The following is a 25,280-nucleotide window of genomic DNA, read 5'->3' as shown; positions in this document are numbered from 1 at the left end:
TTGAATGTGAAGGAAATTCGATATCTATATAAAATGCCCAAATAAATATATTTTATACTAATCGTATTCTTAAGCTGAGTCCCGGGCGCTCGCTTCATGAATGATGTGGAGATGGATCTGCCCAGGTTTAGACCAAATGAAGCCAAGTACATTTTTGTTTTTGATTGTATGTTGAGATTAAGTCGTAAACTGACGCTTGATCTTATTTATCAGTTTACAATGTGTTGTCATACTTCAATGAATGGCTCCATCACAGAGGTCTCTTTCTAAAATAGGAGCCACGACGTGTTAATGCAGCTTTTAAAACTGTGGAATCTAAACAATAATTTCAACTGTCTGCTTTGAAGAATCATAATGGAAAACTGAGTAAATGGCTGTTTTCCGCATTAGTGTCGCCTTGCAACGGAGCCAGTCCTCATCCTGACTGGGTGACGACGACTGCTGAGCGCCAGCTTTGCAGCACTGTCATATCAGGTTCACGGCCAACTGCGTATGATCCTTGGAGAGGGAGGAGATTGATCACGGTCCATATTCTCTGCAGGAGACAGATTCTTCTCTCCATCATTGTCGCCATGGTGAAGGCAGACATGAGGCTTGAACATCATCTATGGTGTTTTCTTTGCAAACCTTTTGCTGATATGAGATGGGAAAGGGTGGAGATCTTCCACCATGTAGTCATGTGATCACTGCTGCATTGGGTACTTGAACCTTGAGGGGTAGAAACAGTTCTCAGAAGAATATAAAGCAGAGGTGTCACACTCAAGCACAAAAATACCTTTGCTCTCTTCGCTTTGACAGAATGGATTCAGTCTGAGACTTTTGTTTCAAAACAACGAAGAAGAAGCGACACAACGTGGGGTTGTTCAGAAGAGTTTAATAATACTTCCATGTTACTTGCTGTTTGGAATCAGCAGGAGCAAATCTATTTACAAACCTTACCTGAAGTTAAGAAGTCCAAAAGTATTAAGCTTCACAACACTCTTTCATCACTTCTAGCAGAAACATTCTGATTAAGCAGCACAGTCATCTCTTACTCGGACGCCTCATATGACACCATGTGAAAGTCATTAAATAAAAAGAAAATAAATAGAAGCAAAATCACATACAAATTAGCCCTGAAGTCCAATACTACATCATCTCAAAAATGACACGTGCCTACTGCCGAGTCTCATGTTAAGAAAGATTCAATAAATGATAAAAGAAAGTTGAATTCACTCTGGAAAAAAAAAGATAGATGTCTAGTGAAAACAAAGCAGCTCCTCAGAACCATATCGTCTGGCTAGCCACTTGGAGAAGGTACAGCAGCTCCCTGCAACGGGTTTAAGGCTTTAGGAAAGAAAAGGAAGTCCATTCATCCCGCTCCTGCATTGAGCAGAGGGTGGCGCTGTTGAGGACGATGGCGTGGTTAGTACCAGAGAATGAGCAATGAGACTGTAACATACTGTAGCTGAGGCCAAATACAAGAAGTTGAGAACATGCAACTCGAACTTGCATTCAGGACGGCGCTGATCAATAACGCGGCAAAATAAACTATTTCCTCGTGACAACTTCTGAATTACATGTGTCAGTTTGTTCTTCCGTGTTTGCGGGGTGGCAGGAGAGAAGCGAGGGTGACGTGAGATATACTGTATCAAAAGGATGGAGGCCCAGGAGCTTGTTCAAATGGCTGAGAGGTCCGCTTTGTTGGGGCTAACGTTCTTCAAGTTGTTGAGTTCCAGCTCCAGCTGACGTATCCGCACATCTTTGGTGGCCAGCTCCTCCTTCAGCCGCCGCAGCTCGTCCTGCTGCCGGAAGAACATGCGCAGGAGCTGCGTGGGGAACAGGCAGCGCCATTGATCACTTCATACGTTCCTTCATTTATTCATTATCTGCTGCTTAATACAGCAATGGGGTGGTGTTGCGGGGGAGGGGTGTCAGTCCATATGCCACACACCCACGGCCCTCCATGGGAGAGGAAACCAAAGCAAACACCATACCAAAAGAAATACCCTACACTTGCTCCACAGACAGACTGGGCTGAAGCTGGATTCAAAGCCACAACTGTGCATTTGATAGGAGCCGTATGTTGCAGAGAAAGAGCTCAACTCAAAAGAGCAGTATCAGAGCAATGTAGGACCAGTGACAAGGGTACAAAACAAAGGGTGCCGTGGGAGTTGAATATGAATGAATGAATAACCCTGACATTTGAACACAACAAAGTCAAGGGCAAGCGTGGCGTGGCTGACTCTCAACCCTGCCTTAATATTATTTTTAAAATTCAGATTATCAATGAGTCATTTTCATTGATGAAGTTTTCGAAGTTAAAGAAAATAAAAGATTAAATTATCTTCTCTTTCATAAATGTTTGTATTCCAATTACACATCTCTTTAAATTAATGTGGCGTATAGTGGAGTAGATTAAATAGCAGAATTTAAGGCACATGACATTTGCTCAGCATTGTCAGTTGGTACCTCGTTTTCGGTTCTTGGGGGGACGTTCTCCAGAAGGTCGATTCCATTGACCACCACACTCTTCTTTTCTTTCACTGGAGCTTTGAACACCAGCTGGTTTGGTCGGTGATAACCCTCTTTCAGGGACATCAGAACTGGATCTGGCAGTGCAGTATAAATGGTTAAAACCTGGGTTTACTAACAAACACAGCGCACAGTGTTTACCTCGATCGATGCCACTGAGCCACTCACTCGCCGAGAGAGCTGGTTCCGTTCCTGCAGTCATGGGGTAGATGTCCTCTTGGTAGGTATCTGACTGCAAAACCACATGACAACTTTTCACACTCTCAATTTGACCAACTCCAAAGGCAACAATTACGGTTATGTCAGCTCAGAGCTAAGAGTTACACTCAAAAGTCAGTCTCAGCTTCTTCCTCTTTTTGTGTGGGATTATTGCTTCTAATAGGTTACATGAAACCAACTTGTTTGGCTGAGAATGCTGAACAATTGGACAACTCTCTGACTAAAACATCCACCCAGTTCCACACTGACCCTTCTCGGCACGATCATGGACACCGGCTCGATCAGGCCCTTCAGTGTGACCAGCTTGTAGAACCGGAACACCTCGCAGGCTGCTACATCCAGTCCATGCTTAGGCATCACTCCTGCAGACAGGAACAGAGAATAGCAATCACAGGAAGTCACGTCTCTCCACGCAGTGTTAAAAAGTTTCTTATTTTCATGATCATTGTAGAAAAAAAAACAATCGTTCTGCACTGTGTTGTTTGACTAAAATAATGCTAAGGTGTAAAAATATCAGAATCACATGCAGCCATCAATATATTGGTGACATTAACTAAAGAGTATATTTACAATCGTCTTATTAGTACTATTAATCTGTGGTTATTACCAAGTCCTTTCTGGGGAGCAGGAGAGCGAAATTCCATCAGGTATTGGATGAATGGCTTCTCGGTGGTGATCTCAAAATAACGTATGTTTCCGTCTCCCTGCAGAAATCAAATCAAGTTCTCAACAATGATACATAATACTCATCCTTATATTTACAATATATGTCAAGCTATGGTAAAATCTGGTTCAAATATGTTGAAAACAAAACTGTCATAATGGAAAGGTTAAATGAAAATGTGCACTTGGTAATAAATAACCCTAATTTAATAATAAATTATTGACCAAATGATCATGCAAATACCATAAATGAAAGCATCAATAAATAATAATAATAATCAGTAAAACATATTTAGAATATTCTTATTAATGTATAATACTTGTATTTAAATATACAAACATGCATGTATTTTCCATTTTTTACTTTAAGAGCACTTTGGGTTGGCGTGAATATGTTGACAACATTGATCAGCAAACCTGCAATCTTTATTGGAAATAATCTAAACAATGTGGAATTAAGTAACTGTGGAATTCCATATCAGACTCACTAACTGACTGAATGACTCTCTGATCCTGGCCCTCACTGATGAATGGAACATAAGACTTGAACAATGGTGTACGTTGAGGAATGACTCCAACCTTGCCGGCGATGTACAACATGTGCGTATCAGCATCATAGAAGGGAAACAGAAGTCCGGAGAGCCCGTCAATGTCCTCCTCCACCATGGGCATGGAGAGGTCCTCCTGCATGATGCCAGAAGCATGTTCAATTGAAAAGTCGTCCATCATGCAAGTATATCTCTTCAAGGTTGACCTGATCCCACAGAGCGATCTGCCGCGTGTTCCAGCGAGAAACCCCAGTGGTCAGTAGCCTCTTCATGTTGCCCAGGAAAACCACTCGGTTAACTCGGTGATTCTTACAGTTAGCTTGCTAGAGGATGAAAATTCATGTAAAGAGAAGGAGAAAAAACACTTCCAGATAAGGTAAGGAACTGTATCTGCATCAGTACTATCATACAGGGGCTGTCGTAAATCACTCCGTGAACTTTATATGCATCAGTACTATCATACAGGGGCTGTCGTAAACCACTCCGTGAGGAATTCATCTTCATGGTGACAGAGTTACGGCCTGAATGGGACCTTTTGGCCTCACCTGAAGGACTCTCCCCGAGCGTGGCTCGATGACTCTCAGCACCTTGTCCTTACAGCTGGTGGCCACCAGGCTGCCGTCCGTGTTGAAGGACATGCTGAGGATGACATCTGTGTGGCAGTCGATCATTTTTACTGGCTCCCCAATCTCCAGGTTCCATATCAGGATCTGGTTGGATTTAATGGAGGAGGAGTTGAATGGATGCAGTGTTTGACTAGTGGGATGAACTCTGCCGTTACCTTGTAGTCATAGCCGGCACTGAAGAGGATTCCACTGCTGGTGGGGTGCCACTCGATCAGACCCACCCGCCTGCTGTGGCCGTACAGTTCTAGGACGGCCTCAGTCATGTTTCGCCTCAGCCCACCTTCTGGGATTTCCCAGACCCTCACCTGATACACACACTTTAGTTGGACCTCATTCACGTGGCGACTTGATTTAAGAGCGCTTTTACGGTGTATAAACAAACACAGTATGACGTAGCTTAAGATCAAAAATAGCAACACTATCAATGCAGCCCGATGCACGAGGATTACGTTGGATTACAGCTAAAGGCCCGAGGCTCAGTGTTGACCTGCAGAGATTAACCTTAAACAAACCGGAGCACTCAACTGAACTGACTGTTGCGCCACTATTACCACACTAAAAGGATAACTTCTTTCTAGAATGATGAACAAAGATCAGGACAAGACGGGACGTTAAGATGAATTCATGACACAGATTTGTGACCTCTCAGCCATGTCACTTGCCGAAGTGTCTTCAGAGCAGGAGGCGATGATGTTTTCAAAGAAGGGATTCCACTTGATGTCCAGAACATTTCCTTGGTGCCCACACACTTTTGGGTAATGAGTGTCGAGCCGGCCGGACTGAAACAGAAGTAGAAGTTGTTACTGTGACCTCTGATCTCAGGAGCATCATTTCTTTGCCAGTGGTGCAACAAATATTCAGAGGGGAATATTTATTTGTTGCCACTTTGTCCAGAGATGTTCGTCCGCTTTTAAAATTACAGTTTTTACAAGCAACGAAAACTAGATAACATCTTCTTATGCTCAGTCCAAATTGAAAAGGACTGTATGAAACGGTGTCTTGCAAAATGGACACGTAGTTGGATTGTTATTGTAGTAACACACATTGACCACAGAGAGACGATGTTTCAACGTAAACGCTGACGCCGTCACGAGCGTCTGATGTCACTGAATTCCACTGACCTCCTTTTTGTTTCCTCTGCTATGTGTCCATAAGCATTAGGTCGCGACTCAGTTAAATCCAGTCAAATTAAATCCTGAGTGGTTTTTAGCGTTCACTTTATGGTTTAGCACAGCAGTGTACAGTGTATTAACACACTTGCATTCACAATTGCTTTATAAAATCCAAATAAAATCCAAAACTAAATGATCTCTCATGGAGAAACCCCCCCAATATAATAATAATAATAATAATAATAATAATAATAATAATAATAATAATAATAATAATAATAATAATAATAATAACTACTGCTGCTTTCACAACTCCTCTTCTACACTACACTTCCTACACCTACTACTGGTAACAATTACTACTGTAAGCTACTATTGCTACTCCGATTGTTAATACTAATAATACTACTAGTGCTACTATTACTGCCACCTCTTGTTTGCTACTAGCAACTACTGATACTATTACCATCTCTACTACTAGTGGGCTTATTAGTACTACTACTTCTTCTCTCACTAGACACAACTTCACTTCATGACGGCAGATCATCTGCAAAGATCGATCTGTTGGATGACAACATAAAAACATCCAGTGACTCGGAAATGTTTTGGAATCCAACCAGAGGCCACACATTGCTATTGCAAACAAAATGTATTGATTCCCAACCCACTCAAATCCATTTAGATGAGCCACTCAGACCAGGGCACTCCATTCATTAACCGACTAATTATATATTGTTTTCAATATGATGTCATCTGATACATGAGCAAGTATATTTCAAGTGACCATAAAGTTATTATCTTGTGCTGTGCTTTGAATAGAAAGATAGTCCTGAACCAGAGCGGTTGCTGCCCTGTGATTTTAGAGATAGTAAACCTAAACAGAAGCATATGTTCCTTCACCTCATGGATCAATGGTCCTCGCTCTGGATGAAATGCAGGCTCCTGCAAACCAGCAGCTCTTCTGCTGCTGTGGTGTATCATCAATGAGACATGAAGGTTCAGGACTGGATTAGATACTATTTTATTGGAGCAATATTTAAGAAACTGTTTCTGGGGGGTAAAAATGTGAATGGTATAGCCCAAACTAAAAGCTTGAAACCACTGATACCTACAAAGAATGAAGAATGTTTCTTTTGTTGACATTAATGTTAGTAATGCCAGAGCGTCTCAGTTGCTTAGTTACGAATTATTAAAGAGTCCATCCCACCACTCAATGTCAGAGCTCCAGGATCAGTGTACATTTGCAAAACTTCTTTGGCTATTTAGTTGAATACAAAATCCATATGGCATTTAGCCAACAATGGTTGGTATTTTAAGACAGCATCATAATCACATACAGGAAACAATCCTAAATTATGAGAAGCAGCATGAATATGGAGGAGAGGTGTCGGTGACTTGTCTGTATCGGGGCACGCCTGGGTGCCAGGTGGTACCAGCGGTGGTTCTTCTGTCTGCTTTTGTTTGTCTGAGTTGAGCCATCTGGTCATCACCCCCTGCTCTCCCAGCAAAGTGTCTGCCCTTCAGTGCTGCTGTTCATCAAACCTCTACTTGTTTCTGTCACACAGCACGGACGGCTAATAAGGAAAAGTGGCAGGAAATGAGTGCAAACCAAGAGAATATTTAATAATATATACTCAGAATATTTGCCAAGTTCGCTGGAATATGAAAATCTCTGCATTTCTGTTGCCATTAGCTTTTGGTGTAAGATGTCCCGGCTTACTCCCAACATGTCCATAAAATGTGACTGAGCCAGGGAATCAATAGTCCCAGATGCTTCATCTTTAGCGTCAGGCCGCTGTTATTGATTTTACATGAGCATTTTAATCCAAACTGATCAGTGGTGGGCCTTGGCTGTATTACTCCCCAGACCTCCCACCCCACCTCCCAATAGATTTAACTTGCCTTTTTTGTGTAAGTGCACATGAAGGATCCTGATCTGAGTCTAGTCAAAACTGCAGTACGACAATCAAGGTTACCTATGATGCTCACTTGATTCCACAAGGTTGTCACGTCTGGTCTATGTCTCTTGTCTACAAGTAACATCCGTCAACTGGTCGTAAGTCAGATTGTAAGTAAGTCGACTACCATTCAGAATAGCAGACATGAGGGTTATAGTTACTACTGTAGTGGTAGATGGCTGTGTGAGAGTGAGACGCTGGGATACTGTGCTGCCGTAACTGTCGTACGCGACGCCGGGCTGCTATGTGCTGCGGTGCCAGACATTGAATAAAAAAAATATATATTTATTTTATTTTATAATAAAAAGTTTCTGCTGGCTGTGGTCGTAAGTACGGGTGGACATAAGTCAAACAGGTCGTAGGTCGCCGTCGTGTCAGGGAGGACGGGACGACAGCTATGGCGGTGTTGGGAAAGAATCTGATTTTCACGTGTAGTTAATTTTCCAGCCCCACTGTCAGTGTCAGAGCATGACAGTCATGTATTGTACCTGTGTAATGTGGCACCCTCATTTAATTATGTATTTATTTTTATGAGCCTGAATGTGATTCTGAATGAATTTGTGTTGCTTCTGATATAAACAATGTCGCTTAGCTATTAGCTGTTTCCATTACATCATAGCATGGCTCTGGATAAATACATTTCTGGTCGCTTTAAGATGCAAATTAGACTTGGTAGAAGCTTCATTCATGCATCAAATACATGAATGAAGTCCATCATATTTTTCATAACTGGCAAGGTTTGACAAACGTAGAGTCTACGGGGCTCAGCAGTAGTCTGGGTACTGCCTGGTAAACTGCACTTAATGGCAGCAGCAAGCCTCAACGTGAAGTTGCATGAGAAGATGGATGTCAGGTCTGAACTCATTAGCTCAGCAGAGGCCAAGAAACATTAAGTGGTGGGATGCTCTGATGACAAGTCAATGGAGCCAGTGCCAGGCTTTGAAATGGTAAATGGAGAGTCATTAACACAGCAAGAAGGGCATTATTCCACGCTCAATTCTGAAGACTGACTATGAGTACCTGAGGAGCAAAGTGTCAAGGCGCGTTGTGATTTCCAGGATTTGGATGTGATCGCCTTTATCACATCACAGCCAAGACTGGACTCAAACATCTGATGAAACAAGCAGTGGAAACCCCTCACCTGGGAAACAGGTATGATGATGAAGGAGCCTCCGCCAGCACTCTCGGTCACAACTGCCACAAACTTGGAGTTCACCGCACAGAAGTGGTTGTCGTGGACATTTTTGGTGATGGGAATGCCGTCGTAGCAGTGCTCCCTGTTGGCTACTTTCCCATACACGTTTCGAAACTTGGAGCTTCGGTAGGTTGGACGCCATGACATCTGAGGAGAAGAAATGAAAATGGAACGGATGATTCCACAGCTCCAAATCAGTTCATGACAAACAGCATGCTCACACATTCATGGAAACATCCATGCAGCAAATAAAATCTGAATTACATCTGAAAACAAATGATACTGTAACATGCTTCTGCAGGTTGTCTTGTGCAGCATAATTCTTTTTTTAGTGGCCATGAATGTGTTGCTGCATAGTGTGACTCACAGCGACAAACGCTGCCACAGCTCTTATCACTGCATCATGTAACTGACAGCAGAAAAACCATTTGTGGCAGGATGGAGACAATCCTCTTGTGACATCAAACGTCCAACTGCAGAGTTTTGTTCTCCAGGTGTGTGTGCGTCTTTTTGAGTGCCTAAGCATATCTATCCTAGTGCAGCCCAATTATGAGGAAAACATCCTATTGTGGGGCCCTTTGGCGTTAGCGAGGCCGGTTTTGACCCCACAAGGTTAAGCCTCAATTTAAGAGTGAAGATGTGCAACGAACTTGGTCATTATAATTAGGTTTCAGTTTGCTTCAGAGTGCTGGTTAAGTTTGTCCATTTGGTTTGGATGGTTAAGTGGCGGAGGAGAGGCAATGAGCGGTCCCCACAAATCTGCGTCTGTGCATGTGTGTGTGACCTTTATGCAGATCACAATCATCACCATGTGGCAGGTTTTTAAACGTCCTGTTCGATTTTGAAGGATTTTAGCTCTATTTTCCTGCTGTTTATTGACTTGTTTTCCAGATGCAGGGCACTAATCCGACTTCTGACATGGCTGTTTGTCATTATTTTGTCACCGTTTCTCACAATATATACAATACAGGACAAGTGGATCACACTCTGCCGAGGGTTCAGCGTCTATTATTGATACTGTATGGTATGTATTTTACTTGGTTTTTGATCTGTTTGTCTCCCACCCTGTCGTACGTCTTCTGGTGCATTTACTCATTTTCAATTGTTTTGTGTTTTCTGTTGATGTAGAGCTTTTTTTGGAACCATTCTTCATTTTTTTGCATACAAAAGCGTCCAGCGTGCTCTGTCGCTTCCTCTGTTGTTTCAGTGGACATTTTTAATTTTTTGGCTCTTGCACTCGATAATGATGATGATTATGATATGATGATGATAATGATATTGTCACTAAAGAAGACTTTATTCTCCAGACTAGGTATGCTTCAATGTCCAATGACAAATGGTGTCAAAAGTGGGATGTTTAGAAGGAGGGTGAAACTCTCCGCACAAGAGAAAAAAAAACTCAAGACTGTTGGTAGAGGATTGCCATGCGCAAGTACACTTATTCTGCCATGTTTTTATGGCAACCACAGCAGGAAAATTAACCCTCCAGATTGTAGTATTCACAGACGTTCATATACAGTATGATCCTATTATGCATATCCGTCACTTTGAATGTACAAAATATGTCATAGAAGTTTAGTTTCAATCATGGAGAATATATATATATATATATATATATATATATATATATATATATATATATATATATATATATATATATATATATATATATATATGGATATAAGGCTGAACTAACTAACTTTAAATTATATAATTAATATACACCATACACAACGTCTCTGTAACTACTGATATGTTTAAAACGACAATCAGGGCCAAAAATCCTTTTGGTATCACACTCATTGTTCCGTCATGCAAATACTGCAAGCTTCAGGAGTTCTACCTTTGGTCAGAACTTTAACAGAGACTTCAACAATGGCTCTAGTTATCTTCTCAAGGAAATTTACTTTTTTTTCATAATGGTGAGCTCTTCTGTAACAGATCCATTTCTGTTCCTTGCAATCCTGTGGTCATTAGCAAAAGCCCAAAAACCACAGTCATATAGTGTCAAAGACAAAAAAACACTATTTTAGTGGGAGAGCCGCCCTTTTTCTTTGATGCCAAGACGGCTCTGTTCAGAGAGACTAGGACTGCAACAAGCTTTTGGTGGGTAGGCCATCTCAAACATGACTCTGGAGCCCAGTCAAAGAGATGGGCAGTTTCATTTTCCTTACTTACTTAAAACTACAAAAGCCAATTGGGTGAAAAGTTGAGTTTCCCCCCTGAACAAACCAGATATGGTCACCTTAGAATAAAAGCAGAAGAGTGTCGAGGTATAAAGTAGCCACAGAACGGTTCAGTGAGGACATTGCAGTTTTGTAATGCTCATCCATTGGTTGCAGGCACAGATAGGATGCCTGTCTGTCGCTGGGTGTGTTTGTGCGATGTGCATCTGCTGCCCTTGTGAGACAAGACACCAAGTTTTATCAGCTCTGATCACAAGACTGCTGCACTAAGAGCATGACTGCCCTCAGGGTTGCGAGGACTAGGAGACATTTTCTACTCAACAAAGACTCTTTAAAATTAAAAGACTTGCTTGTACAGGAACAAAGCAAGGCACATATTCTAAAAGTCAAATTTCACAAGTCCTCTTACCTTCCTGGTGTCCTTCCTGCACCACTACAGTCTTAATCTTGCTGTGAACATCCACCCTCTTTCTTCCAGCCAGGATCCCTCACTTCCTTATTTTCCCTGCCCATCTGAGCAGCCAGCCTGTGACTTATCTACCTCCTCTGGTCAGCTCACGCCCCCTTCCCTATAAACTGGCTCTACCCACCCTCTGCTGCTGATAATGACAGTGAAGAGGAAGTCTCTCCTCCTGCTTGCCCTCCCATCCTATCACACTGCCAAGTCTCTCCATGTCATCTGTCTGAGAGACGAACATCACTTCACTCTTCCTGTCCCGCTATGATCTTCTATAGAGAACTTATATAAGTTCTTACTGACTCCTGGCACAAGTCACACATTTTAATTCCAGCTGCACACCATGTTTTCCACCATGCAAGCGTCAAAATCTTAGCAAGCAAATGAACAAACAACTATCACCATTGTCATCCTGCGGATGGCGTGCTGGTATCGGCTTCTTTGCACATCCACCTGCTTTACATCTGTTTGGTTTTCTGAGAAATTCCACAGTTTACTCAGACTATTATAAAACCAACACTTGACCCCTTTCAACTCATTTCTGTCTGATTTATAGCTTTTTGTACCACTCAAACCCTAGTGTTGAGTGCTGAACAGATTTCTTTGTCAGTCTGTTTTACTTCTAAAACCAGTAACAGGTCCAAAACCTGATCGCTATTTACCAGTTTCAAATGACCTTGTGGAAATTTGGAATGTATTGAATGTGTAGTATTATTATATCATTACCACCTTACTGGTATATTTCCACCTTTGTTCCTCTTTGGCACTCCATGTATTTTTATGAAACACATTTTGTTTTGTTTATATTCATTTTATTCATACTTGGGTTTTAGTCAACAACATTTTTTTCTGGGGACAGAGAACTATTGTTTCTCATGAGCACCTACATTTCTGAACAGATGCTGGTCAAATTGCGCTTTGTATAAAATGTGTTGCATCCCTGCAGCTGTATTTGTTAGTCTTGACCTATTGGCTCAGTGTGTGTGTTTCCATTTCAGTCCTCATGTGTAGTTACAGGAGGGATTGTGTCCGCGGGGCTGATCCGTCCAGAGATGCTTTTGAATTCTTTCACCATCTTGCTTCAAGATACTGATGTTATGTTCTCAATCAATCCCTCGCTTCCCTTGGCTCTGCGATTTCCTGCAGCTAGAACTCTTTCTTCATCCCTTCAAGAACATACCGTTTAAGCAGCAGACAAAACACTTCATATGTTTCCCACAGCTTCTATAAGATATTGTTATTATTATCACTAAAAGCCATTGAAAGCTTCCAGCCAATGGTAAGTTGTGTATGTGAGAAAAGCAAACCGCAAGTTTCTCAAGGTTTCTGAAGGTTGACCTGGGCGGACATTCTAGCAACACACAAAAGAAGTCCACGGGGCGACCAAGACCAATATTCTGCCGCCCATCTTCATACTTGGCAGTGATTGGGTACATTCAGTTTGGAGACTTCCCATCTCTGCATGTAGTAAATCTTCACAAAACAAGAGATTTCCTGTGACTCTGTTTTGCAGCAAAGCTTTTCATAGCGTGACACAGACCTCATAGTGACTCACACAGGAAATGTCCTGTCTTGGAGAAAAATGTTGGAATGTTTTCTCTTAAGCTTTGCCGACAGCTCAGAGCAAAATCTGGGATGTTTACAATTCTATGTCACCCAGAGGCATTCAATCAAAATCCAAAAACACAACACTACCAAGAGAGTTTGCAGTTCTTTTTACATTCAATATTATGTAAAAGAACTGCAGTGAAAAAAAAATGGCTGTCACAACATCATAAATAATCAGAACGTGATCAGCGAAAGGACATTAACCTGCTAAAAGAAGAAGAAGAAAAAGAAAAAGAACCAGTATATGATATATACTTGATATGTTTTAAACTTCTCATTATGTTAACTTAAGAAGCTATTTGACAACTGCCACACACACATCATTACCTCATTAAAAAGAAAAAAAAAACGTCTAATTTAGAAAAATGTTTAACTACAGTAAAGGCCTCATAAAGGATCCAGCATTTCTAGCTGAAATAATATCATTTAAAGGCCCCTCTCATTCAATTTATCATTAAATAGACAATTATTGTGCAGCGTCATACCCACATTTCTTTTTCTCTCATGTCTGAGGTTAGTCCTGCAGCCTCACAACAAGAAGGTTGCAAGTTTGAATATGGCTAGCAGTGAACCCGTGCCCCTTCAGTTTGTGTCATTCTACCTGAGCTTGAATAAGTTTTCTCCCAAAAATCCGTATTTCCATAAAGCGAACTCTAAAGTTTGCATGTGTGAATGGTTGTCTGTCCACGTGTGCCATGTGATCACCTGGGGACCAGTCCAGGGTATCCCTTCTTCCCACTCTGTTACCCCGAATGACGGTAGAGAATGCATAAATAAAATTATGGTCACCAAACTCAGAATTTGGGTGCTCTGCTCTGAATATCCACCGTGTCTCGACAGAAGGCCGACAGAACTGCTCACTGTTGTGAAAATAATTCCGTATTAGAGCGGTAATAACACATAACAACAGAGGATGCATTCCACTATCAGCAGCACAGGAAACATGCTAAGAGAAGTGAAGTGTCTATAGACCTGCACAGATAAATAATGACTCAGCAATAATGAGTGCTCAGCTAATAGCCTCTCTTAGGCCTCAGACCGGCTCCATTTCACAATGCTGATGCTGCAAAGAGCCAACCAGCCGAAAGCATGAAACACACTCGAGAGCTGAGAGTCTGATTCAGAGGACACATCCAACACACAACACCGTAATATAAGACGGAAGCACTGTCTGGGCTGTTCATAATTATTCAGAAAATACTGAAGAGACCCATTTCCGCTCGCTCACTTGTAGGTCAATAATCATAGAACCAGACGGATGAGAGTTGTAAATTAATAATCTCCCCCATGCAGCTCCTCCACTTCCCCAAGGACTTTCTGCTTTTTGGAGCATAATAATGTTCGCTTAGGCTCTCACCCCAATGACAGATGGGGGTTTGCAGGCTCAAGGTGAGTGAAAAATCCCACAGGAGACAAAAGAAGGCTGACGGTAAAACATGAAATATGTAGGTGTGAAGACGAAATATTCAAATGAGACACAGATTTCTTCAGAAGAAATAGAGGTTAGTGATACAATACTTCATATACAGACAAACTATCAGCCAGAAAGAGATGTTTTCTATGATCCCCACTTGTAGTTAGAAGGGGGTCCTTGTGTGCTCAAATATTGAGCAGCTATTTAGCTGTCCGTGTTCAGATGGAGCAGACATTTGTCATCCACCTCCATTCACAGCTCTTCTCCCTGTCCCTCTCGTCTCCTTGTTTTCACACTATTTTCTCTCTCACTTGGCCGCTCTTGCCAAAATGGATAGACAAGAAAAAAAAGTCAGACAGTGAGCGTCGCCAAGCCAAGTGCAGACCATCTGCCTAGCTGAGGACTTTGTCGTCGCAGACCGTGAATGTCTGTCCGCAACTTGGAAGCGATGATTGATGACGTGACACATAGTGTCATTCTCCTCATGTCGATGCTCAGATGCAGATGTTCACCTCAGTGCCTTTTTGTGCCGTCGCGCCTTGTCGCTATGTACTCATTCGCCTTTGTCCTGGTATCCAGGCACGTCCGAGATGACTTTCATGACTTTTTCTCCAACTTGTTTTTCTCTTATAGTTTGCAATATTAGAACAAAAGTCAATGTAATGTATATGACACAGAGCTACGTTTAAGCTGGTTAACCATTTGAAATAGCTGCACTTCCACATGTGGGTGAAGGTTAATGAGAAAAGAAATCGACCTATTTCAGAATTGACATTGTTGACAGGCTCAGCTAACCACAAATCTGCACCGATCTAATCTCCATCTCCTTTGTTTATTAGCACAGCGGACTCACATTTGGTGAGGGTGATTGCACGGCAGAAACATATTTCATAAATTGCTTGCACAGCATTCACGATAGGCAGTATCCATTTCCTGTCACTCAGGCACAGTTTTTCCAGTGCATTATATGGATTGGTTTTTAATGCCAGCTTGTCAGTCCGACTTTTAGAAGGGAGTCTGCCGTAGTGTCCCAGTTAAAGGCCAGCAATAGCAGTCTCATTTCCCTTTCCTCTATAGTCAAATATTTAATTTAGGTTGTGATGCCTTGAGGGAATTTCTATCAAAGCTACCCTCTGGTTGAAGTGGCTTTATCCACCTATAGTATCTTGTTTTATGTTTATAATGATCCAACGCTAAATAGGGACGCTGTATTCAAACCCTCTCCGACAGTAGATAGAACATATAATGGATAATAACTGTACAACAATAAGTCAGGAAATAAATGGATATTTAAACCTCGATTTAAATAAAATGAGAAAATTGCGGTGAGGATGAATAGATGAAGCAGAACCAGAAGAAGACGTTAAACTCATATCTATATTTACACAGCTGAGTGCCCATAGGCGCATCCAGGCGAATGTGACCCACATGAACTTCGATGTGAACATCTCTCTGTGTGTCTGTATACGTGTGTGTCTGAGAGTGTGTGTGGGTGGGTGGAATCATCTACATGAATGGCCCCCACTCCCAGGGCTCCCATGATCACTCAGACCTCCGATCTTGGTAGAGTGCTGTAAATGTGGCTCATTTTTACAACGTATACAGAGACAAGATTATTATATAAGACACTGTCGATTTATCTAAACCACAATACCCGTGAAATAGTGTTCTCATACACTAGCATTGACCGCCTAACCTGAGCTGAGACCCATGTGGGCGGCAAGATTGAGACCAAACTGAATATATATGGATTCAAAGTTCACATCCAGTCTTTGGAAATGGTCCTTGATTTGGCATGAGTGATTTTCATCAAAAACTCCAATGTTGTGAGTCACAGAAACCACTGTGGAATGTTTGCCACAAGACCTTGGTAGAGACTGACTGCTGGGTGATATTAAGACACGAGGACTTTATCGACTGTAGTCTGAAGGAAGATAATTTGGGCACTACCAATCCCATTTGCCTTTGCGCTAGTATTACCTGACAAAGGGACGACTGTAGTACAACAATGTTTTAGGCTTATATTATTTCTTCTTCTAAACAGTTAAACGTTGAACACACTAAAATGTGGAACCCTGGATAAGTTAGGACACCCTTCCTCATTTTGCTTGTTTGGGTAAAGCACTACTTGTTGCACTACTGTGTTGTGCAACATTGCATTTGGTAGTGAGGCTTGACCAGCGGAATCCCTGCAATGGGTGAAGCTATGCTATTGGAAGCCTGCAGCGCAACTGCCTGCTCTGTGTCTGACAGTGGTGACAAGGCAATGTGATGATGATCTGATGGCCTATTAGTCTGAAGCAAGGTCCAATGTTTGGGAGTGGCTTTAAATCAGATATGTCCAAAGTCTGCACATGGGCCATGAACCGCCTTGGACCTGGTCGAACACAGCCTTCTTCTGAAAATTCCGTCTATAAAATACATTTTACACTTAACATCAGCTCATTTTTTTATCCCATCAGAGGCATAACATTGAACATGCAGTACATGGACTAGTAAGTGTTATAGGAAATTCAACCTTGTAGTAGGAAAGTCTCCGAGTCTGCTTTACAGAAACAAGAGAGTGGGACCAGAAACCTGAGCAGACCTTTAGCATGAGCTGTGAGGCTCATGAATGGGGGACTTGCCTGATAACAGACCCTCAGTTTGACAGGTGTAAAGGAGTCATTGCTGAGAGTCTATTGTTCAACATCTTGATGGCAAAAACCCTGTCCTCATTGATACTCCCATAAATCAGATGAAATCAAAGTCCAAAACCAAGTCATTCACCAGGTTTTATAATGTTTACATAAACCCAATGATCATCCAAAATAACAGAACAGACTCTTGGTCAGACAAAGGTAACAGCTCAAACCGTAGACGTCTCCTCTGCACCAATGCAGCGGTGCTTTATCCCTGGGCTACAAAACAGGAAGCACATCCTATGTCACGATGGCTCCCACTGTGAGCGAACTACACAAACATTCACACTCATTCGGAGCCCTGTCCACCTAATCTGAGCTCGAGGGCAAAGGACGGTGTCGGTTCTGGTCAGTGGATCGTGTGTCTGCTCTTTCACTGCAGGATACTGAGAATAACCTAAATCCATCCTTCTTTCTATTTTTACTCTCCATGATGGAAATATAATGCTCACCCACCTCTTTTTCCAGTTTTGCTTGGGAAAATAATCACCTCTGTTGTGAGGCGGCATATGCAGAGCAATTTATAGGGTGACAGCAGGAATGTATCCAGAATGGAAAGTCTTTTCATACAGATTTGGGGAGTACAGTTCTACACGCTGAGCAGCGAGACACTTTGTGACAGGCAATGAGCTCATCACATCTCAATGTCTTCCTGCGTTGAATGCTTTTATTGTTGCTTGCAACCATCTCCTTTTTCAAGCGGGTTTCTCACACTTAGTCGGCCCATTCAATCGCTTCCTTTGGTTCAACCCTGTGTGCTATTTGTTCCCTTCATTAAGAGTGGATTTAAGAATCAAACAGGGATTAATGCTGCGTTTGGTCTTCTTAAATGGCAGCTCTGCAGATTGCGATTTTGTCCTGTAAAGTTGATCATTTCGCCTTGGGTTTAACTTGTGTGAGAGTGTGCAAATAAACACAAAAAGTTCTACTGATGCAGGGTTGTTTTTTACAGTTACACCAACATGATAATATTGATATGTCAAATCTAATAGATAAATATGAAACATGTTTTTAATTACATAACTCTAAAAAAATCTAAAAAAAATCAGAGTCTCTCTTGGTTCACAGTTAACAGCAAGTGCTGCACAATAAACAGTGAAAATGACTCTCAAACCACAGCGGTGCCTGCTTCAGCGCTGCACAGGCCTCTTTCATAATTGGGGTGTTTGCTGATATGTAATTGCGAACACACTTAGCGCATCTGGAATGCTACTTTGAATTATATAGAATCCACGTCAGTAGGTTGCCTATACTGTTACGGCTGGGCGCATGTGTGGTTAGGAAGTCAGGAGTTTCTGAGCGACAGAAGGAGGGCATGTCTGCAGACTGCCTGCTTTTTGGGTGTTTCTCTCTGCTGCGGTTCATTTACAGATGGCGCTTAAAATGTGGGGTTCTAGTAAACAAGGAACTGGTGTCAGGAAGGCGCGCTAAAAATAACAGAAAATCAAATTATGCTATTTGGAGAAATTTCATACACAGTCTGTAAAATGTGTTTTTTCTCTTACGGTTGAAATTTGGTTCCTGTTAATCATTTGCTGCACTTTGAGGAGATGGAACATTCGCTTTTCCGAGTAAATGAAGAGAACATTTGTATTACTAACAACACATTTACCACGTTGAATTCAGTAAAGATTTCGTGAGAATGATTGTTGTTAGACGCATATGAGCTGATGTATGAATTGACTAGTTTGGCCGAAAATACTCACAGGCAAGAACCACTGGTGTTAGCTGCCTCTTATATGGTGACTATTTTTCTCTTCAAATGATGTGTGTTCAGACTGAGCAAGATATTTGTCTCAATCGTTCATAAAGTGGTAATGTAACATGGTAGTGGTTGTCGTTCTAGTCCTGAATGAGCAAATGAGTCAAGATGCAACAGATTCACCAACACACATATCAGTTATAATGTATATTTAAACATATTTTCCCCTGGGATTTGATTAAATACATGACTTCTATAAAAGTGGCACTTGACTGTTTTATATCTTTGGTCATCATAACTTTTCAGTCCAACACCTCTTACCAGGCTGAAGGTTGCTATTCCATAATGGAACAAGTTCTTCCCTGATCGTACACAAGTTGATACGGTGCTTTTTTTGTTAGCATGTAGCATTGCTAGTGGTTTCCTTAGGACCCAAAACACACAAGTTTGAAGCGACCAAGCACTTGGGCATTCTATTTAACTGATATATGAAGTATGGGACAAAACTAAACCTGGCAATTTTAAAGGACTATTTAAAGGAGAACGATAAAACTATGACTATAACTATGCATTGTGACGTAACGTCATCACTCACCCTCTCTCACTTTGGACTTCTGTCAATAGAGGCAATGTGAATGTGTATTATATGTACCAATGCAATTCCGCCGTGAAGTTCTCCTTTTTTATCCGCGTACAAAATCGCCAGGTTTCATTTTGTCCGCGCATACGAGAAAACGGGTAAGTGCTTGGTAGCTTCTAACTTTTGTGTGTTTTGGATCGTAATGAAACCACGACCAATGCTACATGCTAACAAAGTAGCATTTACAAACACCAGAATGATTGAGTGCATGACAAAGATGAGAGAGGAAGGTGTCAACTTGTCTGTGATCGGGGAAGAACATTCAGTTCATTATGGAACAGCGGTGACGTGTCCCTTTAATTGGATGTTAACTACGTTAAATTTGATGTTACTTTTAGTTCTGCCTTTTTATGCCAACAGCACAACTCAAAAAGTTGCGAATGGATTAGAAGTGATTTACGATTTGGTGATGTTCTGTCATTCCATGTAGATTTAGAAAGGAGCTGTCTAAATGAAAAAGCAAATGAGGGTCGACCTTCTCTCCCTCCATCCACTTCATCCATCCCAACACCATTCGTGGCAAACTGTTCTTTCTCTGGTTTCCCACCACAAGCTAGTGGAGCATATAAGTGGTTTCCAAGTGAATCAAGCCAAGAGTTCCAATTCAAACAAACGTTTTGTGTGGCATTCTACACCAGCGGCTCCCTCTTCATCTGTATGCGCCATTAATATTTTCCCCACGACAAAGTTTCAGGCTCAACATTTTTTTTTCTTTTTGCTCAGAAAGTATTTCCAAGGTCCTTACTCCTCTCCAGAGACAGAGAAGCTGAAATAGAAAACAAAGTACTCGGGGCTCTTCCTCCATGTGTTACAGAAAGACTTTGATGGGAGCTTTTTTGGTTGAAGCCAAATGTTGCACGTACTCCAAGTGAACAGCTGCGGGGTTTCATTTATTTTTGTTGCGATGGAGGTTATTTCGTAGGCAGTGTCGATTTCCGATACACACCGCCCATTTCCTCGTAAGATGTCTGACCGCCTACTCAAAATGTGCGTGCCAACTGACAAAATGAAACGCCACAGCAGGAGAGCACCCAGTCAACACACATGACTAACAATCTCATCCAGTGAGCTGATGTCGAAGCTGTGCTGGCACTTTCCTGCCCAGCTGCTGCTTTAGGCCACTCAACTCCTGGCATCAGCAAATGGACAGATCATCCCACTGTCACAAGGCTTTAACTTACAACCACGGAGGTCCATTGGAACTAACTTGCAGATGAGTAATTATCATCATTACATCATGATGGTTAAAATGGCTAAAATTGAATCATAATCTGCATTACATGCTCATGTTTATATCGATACGGACATTCTATTGCTCGGAGGACTTTTCATAGTCCAAGTTAAGAGAGAAGCTGAAAAACACAGGCAATTCAATTGATCTGAATTACATTTGAGGATAACTCAATATGTTAACTTAACCCTCATGCCTCAAAAATGCCATTTTCCATAACCCAGAAGAGTGATTTTTTGCCCCTCATTTGATCATTGGTGAGTCAATAATTTTCCACAATACAGACATTTATATTCAATCAATTTTTATTCAATCAATTTGATCTGATTTTTCAAATTATTATTTTTTTATTTTCATCATCTCAAATTGCATATATGCAAAAATTATTTTAGTGTTTTTATTTCTTACATTCTACATTTCATTTAATTGAAAAAAAAAACATCCTCACTCCTATGAAGTAACATATTGACATTGGGAAATCAGACTTTTGCGTCTCATACTGACATAAATGTTAAAGGCAGTCTTCAGTGTTGCATGTTCACGCATTAGGTTTTCAATTCAAGCACGTACCGTCCTCGTGGCAGCTTGACAATTATAAAAAAAGACAGATTTGAGGTAAGCCATGGGATGGTGCTCCACTCATTCTACATCTAACAACATGTCATTTGCTGTTTAAAAATGACTTACAGACATACATAAGGGATTACAAATAGCAACTGGCATCCAATATGATTTAGAGAAGAGAGCTTCCGTATGTCTCCCGGTCCCTCGCACTTCCCATCCCCGGATCCACACCCCGCCTGGAAGGCTGTATGGGTAGTGAAACATTTTTCCTACCTGGAACTCACACCCACACCGTACATGGTTCTTCTAGCCTGAAATGCCTATGTGTCAACATGCAACACAGAAGGCTGCTTTTTTTCAGCATTTTTCAACGTCAATATATTACGTCGTGGGAGTGAGGATGTGCTGGAAAAAATAGCTGTAGTTACTGGATTTAAACCTCGGTTTCAAATTCCATTTTTTTTTTTTTTTTTTGGTTGAGTCAGTGGGATGTCTTGGGCTCTTTCTGAAGCGCCATATGACAATTGCTGAGGAACTTACTAGAGAAACGATTGTTAGTCCCTTCATGTTGATAATTTTCTGTTCCTCAACCATTGTCTCTCTCCTTCCTGTAGTGAGGGCAGCAGCTGGAGCAAGGAGGCCCAGACTTTCCTCTACCCCGCATATCAATAATTTAGATTAAAACTGAAACACAGAAAATGAATCCTACTCAGCAAAGCTGCTTTCTTTTAGTGTCCGAGCGCTTGTCATCCAGTTTCGACATGAGACTGAGCAAAGCTCAAGGATTAAAACAGTCAATGACCTATATTGCTCTACTTATGTTGACTGTGTTTGAGGAGGGACTAAATCAAAAAGTTGTTGTCCAGACTTACTGACTGCTTGGTTATCAGTATATCAGTGGAGACTTGCTCAGGGTTTGACTGTAGCGGCAGCTATATATCACTAGTCAAGTGTAGAGAACTAAAACGGTCTTTGAACCTGCGCCTTCAGCCCAGTTCACATTATTAGCTGCATTATTATTGAATTTCCCTACTGTGAGACCAATAAAGGTAATCTAATCTAATCGAATTATTATTATTATCTGTTATTTTATTATTTGAATCTAAGGCCAAAGCAGGAGTGGAGGGAGGTTGCTATAAAGAGGACGCTCCCCTGTGAAGGTGGGACACACAAACCTAATAAGATGGATGTAGATAGAAGAAAAAAGAGTGATCAGCCATGACTGTTTCTCCATGATAAAAGAAGGAGGACGAAGTGACCTGCGCTCCGTGAGACACTTTGTCTGGATTAAAATGCACTGTGCCATAGTAAGGTAAACTTTAATGATTATACTTATGACGATAAGACTGTTACACCAAAAATCATAGATTTCAGTTCATTGTTTTTTTCCTTGCAAATAACTTTTTAACAGCTACTTTTACCGGAGCATTTAGTTATTCTGCAGGATCGATTCACTGCCTCCTGGTGGTGTTTCATTCCTGATTTTGGATTCATCATAATACGACAGTGGGGGAACAAATCAAGGGCAAATCATCATTGAATTTACGAGATGTTGTTATTGGGTCGCTCTAAATGTCACCGACCGTGGCCTGATTACTCCACGGTGTCTCCACATTGTTGTCTTGCTGTATTTATGTGCTGAGGGGCAGAGGACTGTTTAGCCCCGTCAGCACTGAAGCGCTCGCCTCCGATGGCTCCCAAGGTGACTCCTGCGCTGTTGGCAGGCAGAGCCTTGAAAAGCGCTCCGGAGACTACCTCCCTTCATCCTACACACGACCAGCATCTACGTGACGCCACTCGGCAACATAGCAGCTCTCCTACTGCTGACAGCATTTATTTGTAGAAATCACACTTCATCTGCCTCAAATCAAGTCATCTGAAATATGAATATATATATAAGAAAACCACCCAGAGCCTTTGGCATTGCCTGTCGAGCGATTTTGGCTCCACTATTACACATGACCTTTCTTCTCAACCACTTCTCACAGTGGTCAACCCACACAGCCTGCGCGCACCTCCCACACACGAGCTCTCTCCAGCACACAGACAGGAAACTATTAGCTAGCAACTGTCTGTTTTCTGTGGATGCACGGATGAATATTTTTCATAATATTAAAAGAACATTTGTGTTTGGCTTCACGCAAGTGGGTCATTGTCCTGAGTCTCAACAGCGGGTCATCTATTTTAGTCCAGGTTAATTCTCTGCATGAGAGTAGGTGTTCTAATTTCCCGGCTCTCTCTTACACATGATCTCTCTCTGTGTTAATTGACTAAGAGGATTCATTTGGCTCCTGAGGCCTGGAGCGCCGTCATCACACAAGCACTGACCCCGTCAGCCTGACACACCTACTGGACTGTGAGGATTAATACACACAACTGTTTACTTCACCAAATTTGATATCCTCTTTTGTTTAGAAAATTCCTTCAAGTATTGCATGATTATAACTGAGGATCTGTTGATACCTATTAAACCAGACCAATAAATGCAGAGGCAAAAAACAAAACACTGGAACTGTCCGGCATCACTATGGTTAGCACGAGCTTGCACAATATATGAGTTTGCCACAGCAGTCCTCAAGTATACTCACCATCCAAATTCACTGTAAAAAAAACGGATACTTCATTTGCTGATGTGGTTTGTTATGTCACAGAAAAATGCTCACAAGTGACCAAACCTGATCAATGGCTACAAACGTCCACCCACTTTAATGGACGGCCTGTGACACTGTGAACTTAACATCATAGCCTGCAAGACTTTTCCACAGAGATGGAAGAGGAACGGTTATCCACGATGAAGATTTTATTCTAAGATAATTGACAAGTCTCACTCTAAACATATACATATATTTGAACTCATTTTTATTCATGAATTAATCTCCAGTCAGACATAATTATACATATTACTCCTTTAAGAACTTACAGTCTTGGCACTTCATTCAGACTCATAGTGAAAATGATTATTATTTACATTGAAGTCACTTCAACAAAATCGCCATATGTTCTTACACTGAAAAGATCATTGATTTCTGACATGACCACCTATGCAGATGACTTTACAATTTCAAAGACTATTCAACTTTAAAAAAGAAAGAAAGAAAGTAATAGCAACTTCTTTACAATTCCTAAAGGCATCATCCGATAGTAGAGACAAGCAAAAGTGCATCTGCAGAGTTACAGTGTGATGCAGTCATAACAAACAAGGGTTTTGCTGGCTGAACGAAGCTGAGCAACTAGACGGACTAATCTGCTAAACTAATCTTTGCTGCGGTCTGATTTTAGGTGTAAAAGTTAAGCCTTACCTTTGTGACAGTCATGCAGAACCAGTGGGTGAGCAGCAGGCCTTATTCCCGTCAAGCTGACAGCGATGCTGCAGGAGTGATGAGAAGATGAGAGCAGCTGCTGGGCTCACGCAGTGAGAGAGAGACCCAGGACTGAGGAGGGGACAGGCAGGTTAGTTTGTCTGAGGCTGCCCGACTGCTGCAGCACTTGACTAATGGTTACTACAGCTCACCAGGATACACCCCTCCCTCCCTGCCTGCTCCCTCCTCACATGCACACACCCAAGCACGCACACTAATAACATGCGCACTAACTGTCCTGTCCTCCACTGGTCCCGTCTCTTGCGCGCTCTCTCTCTCCCTCACTGTATGACTAGTGGTGGCTAGTACAGATTATTGATGAGCAGTCAGACGGTGCTGCTGGAGGAGGAGAGCAGCAGTGCAGCTGAGCAGAGGACTGCAGAGACTCGGGGAGGGAGGGGGACATGATGTCGCAGTCTGCTTCCCAGGACGTCTCCTCCTCAGGAGCACGTCTTCCGCTGTCTTACTTTTGTTTGGTGACAGTGAGGGCGTCACCATGTTCCCTGGTTCAGTTTGGACTCCCTCTGTGGTTAAAACATCTCTGGAAGACAGGTCCATCAAAAGTCTCCTCTGACACTGCTACTCAGATGTTTATGCTTTATA

General features: G+C 41.8%; 1 protein-coding gene across 3 annotated transcripts; it reads right to left on the bottom strand.

Moving 5' to 3' along the window:
• Positions 1-857: 857 nt before the first annotated feature.
• Positions 858-24,976, bottom strand: coro2ba (coronin, actin binding protein, 2Ba). Of its 3 annotated transcripts, XM_053865650.1 has the most exons (13): positions 24,830-24,976; positions 24,618-24,749; positions 8,782-8,982; positions 5,233-5,349; positions 4,726-4,875; positions 4,490-4,654; positions 4,151-4,267; positions 3,976-4,080; positions 3,341-3,437; positions 2,983-3,095; positions 2,656-2,746; positions 2,452-2,591; positions 858-1,808 (listed from the first exon to the last, which is right to left on the bottom strand). In XM_053865650.1, the coding sequence occupies exons 2-13, from the start codon at positions 24,630-24,632 to the stop codon at positions 1,659-1,661; spliced, it is 1,461 nt and encodes a 486-aa protein (XP_053721625.1). In that variant the 5' UTR covers positions 24,633-24,749; positions 24,830-24,976; the 3' UTR covers positions 858-1,658. The 3 variants fall into 3 exon arrangements, with proteins under 3 accessions (XP_053721625.1, XP_053721624.1, XP_053721626.1); XM_053865649.1 differs by lacking the exon at positions 24,830-24,976 and having other exon boundaries at positions 24,618-24,814; XM_053865651.1 differs by lacking the exons at positions 24,618-24,749; positions 24,830-24,976 and adding an exon at positions 11,431-11,576.
• Positions 24,977-25,280: the final 304 nt, after the last annotated feature.

This window comes from Synchiropus splendidus, chromosome 5 (assembly GCF_027744825.2).
Source record: "Synchiropus splendidus isolate RoL2022-P1 chromosome 5, RoL_Sspl_1.0, whole genome shotgun sequence".
Lineage (NCBI taxonomy): Eukaryota > Metazoa > Chordata > Actinopteri > Syngnathiformes > Callionymidae > Synchiropus > Synchiropus splendidus.
The sequence above is the reverse complement of the archived record's forward strand: the minus strand, read 5'-3'. Positions and strand labels throughout refer to the sequence as shown.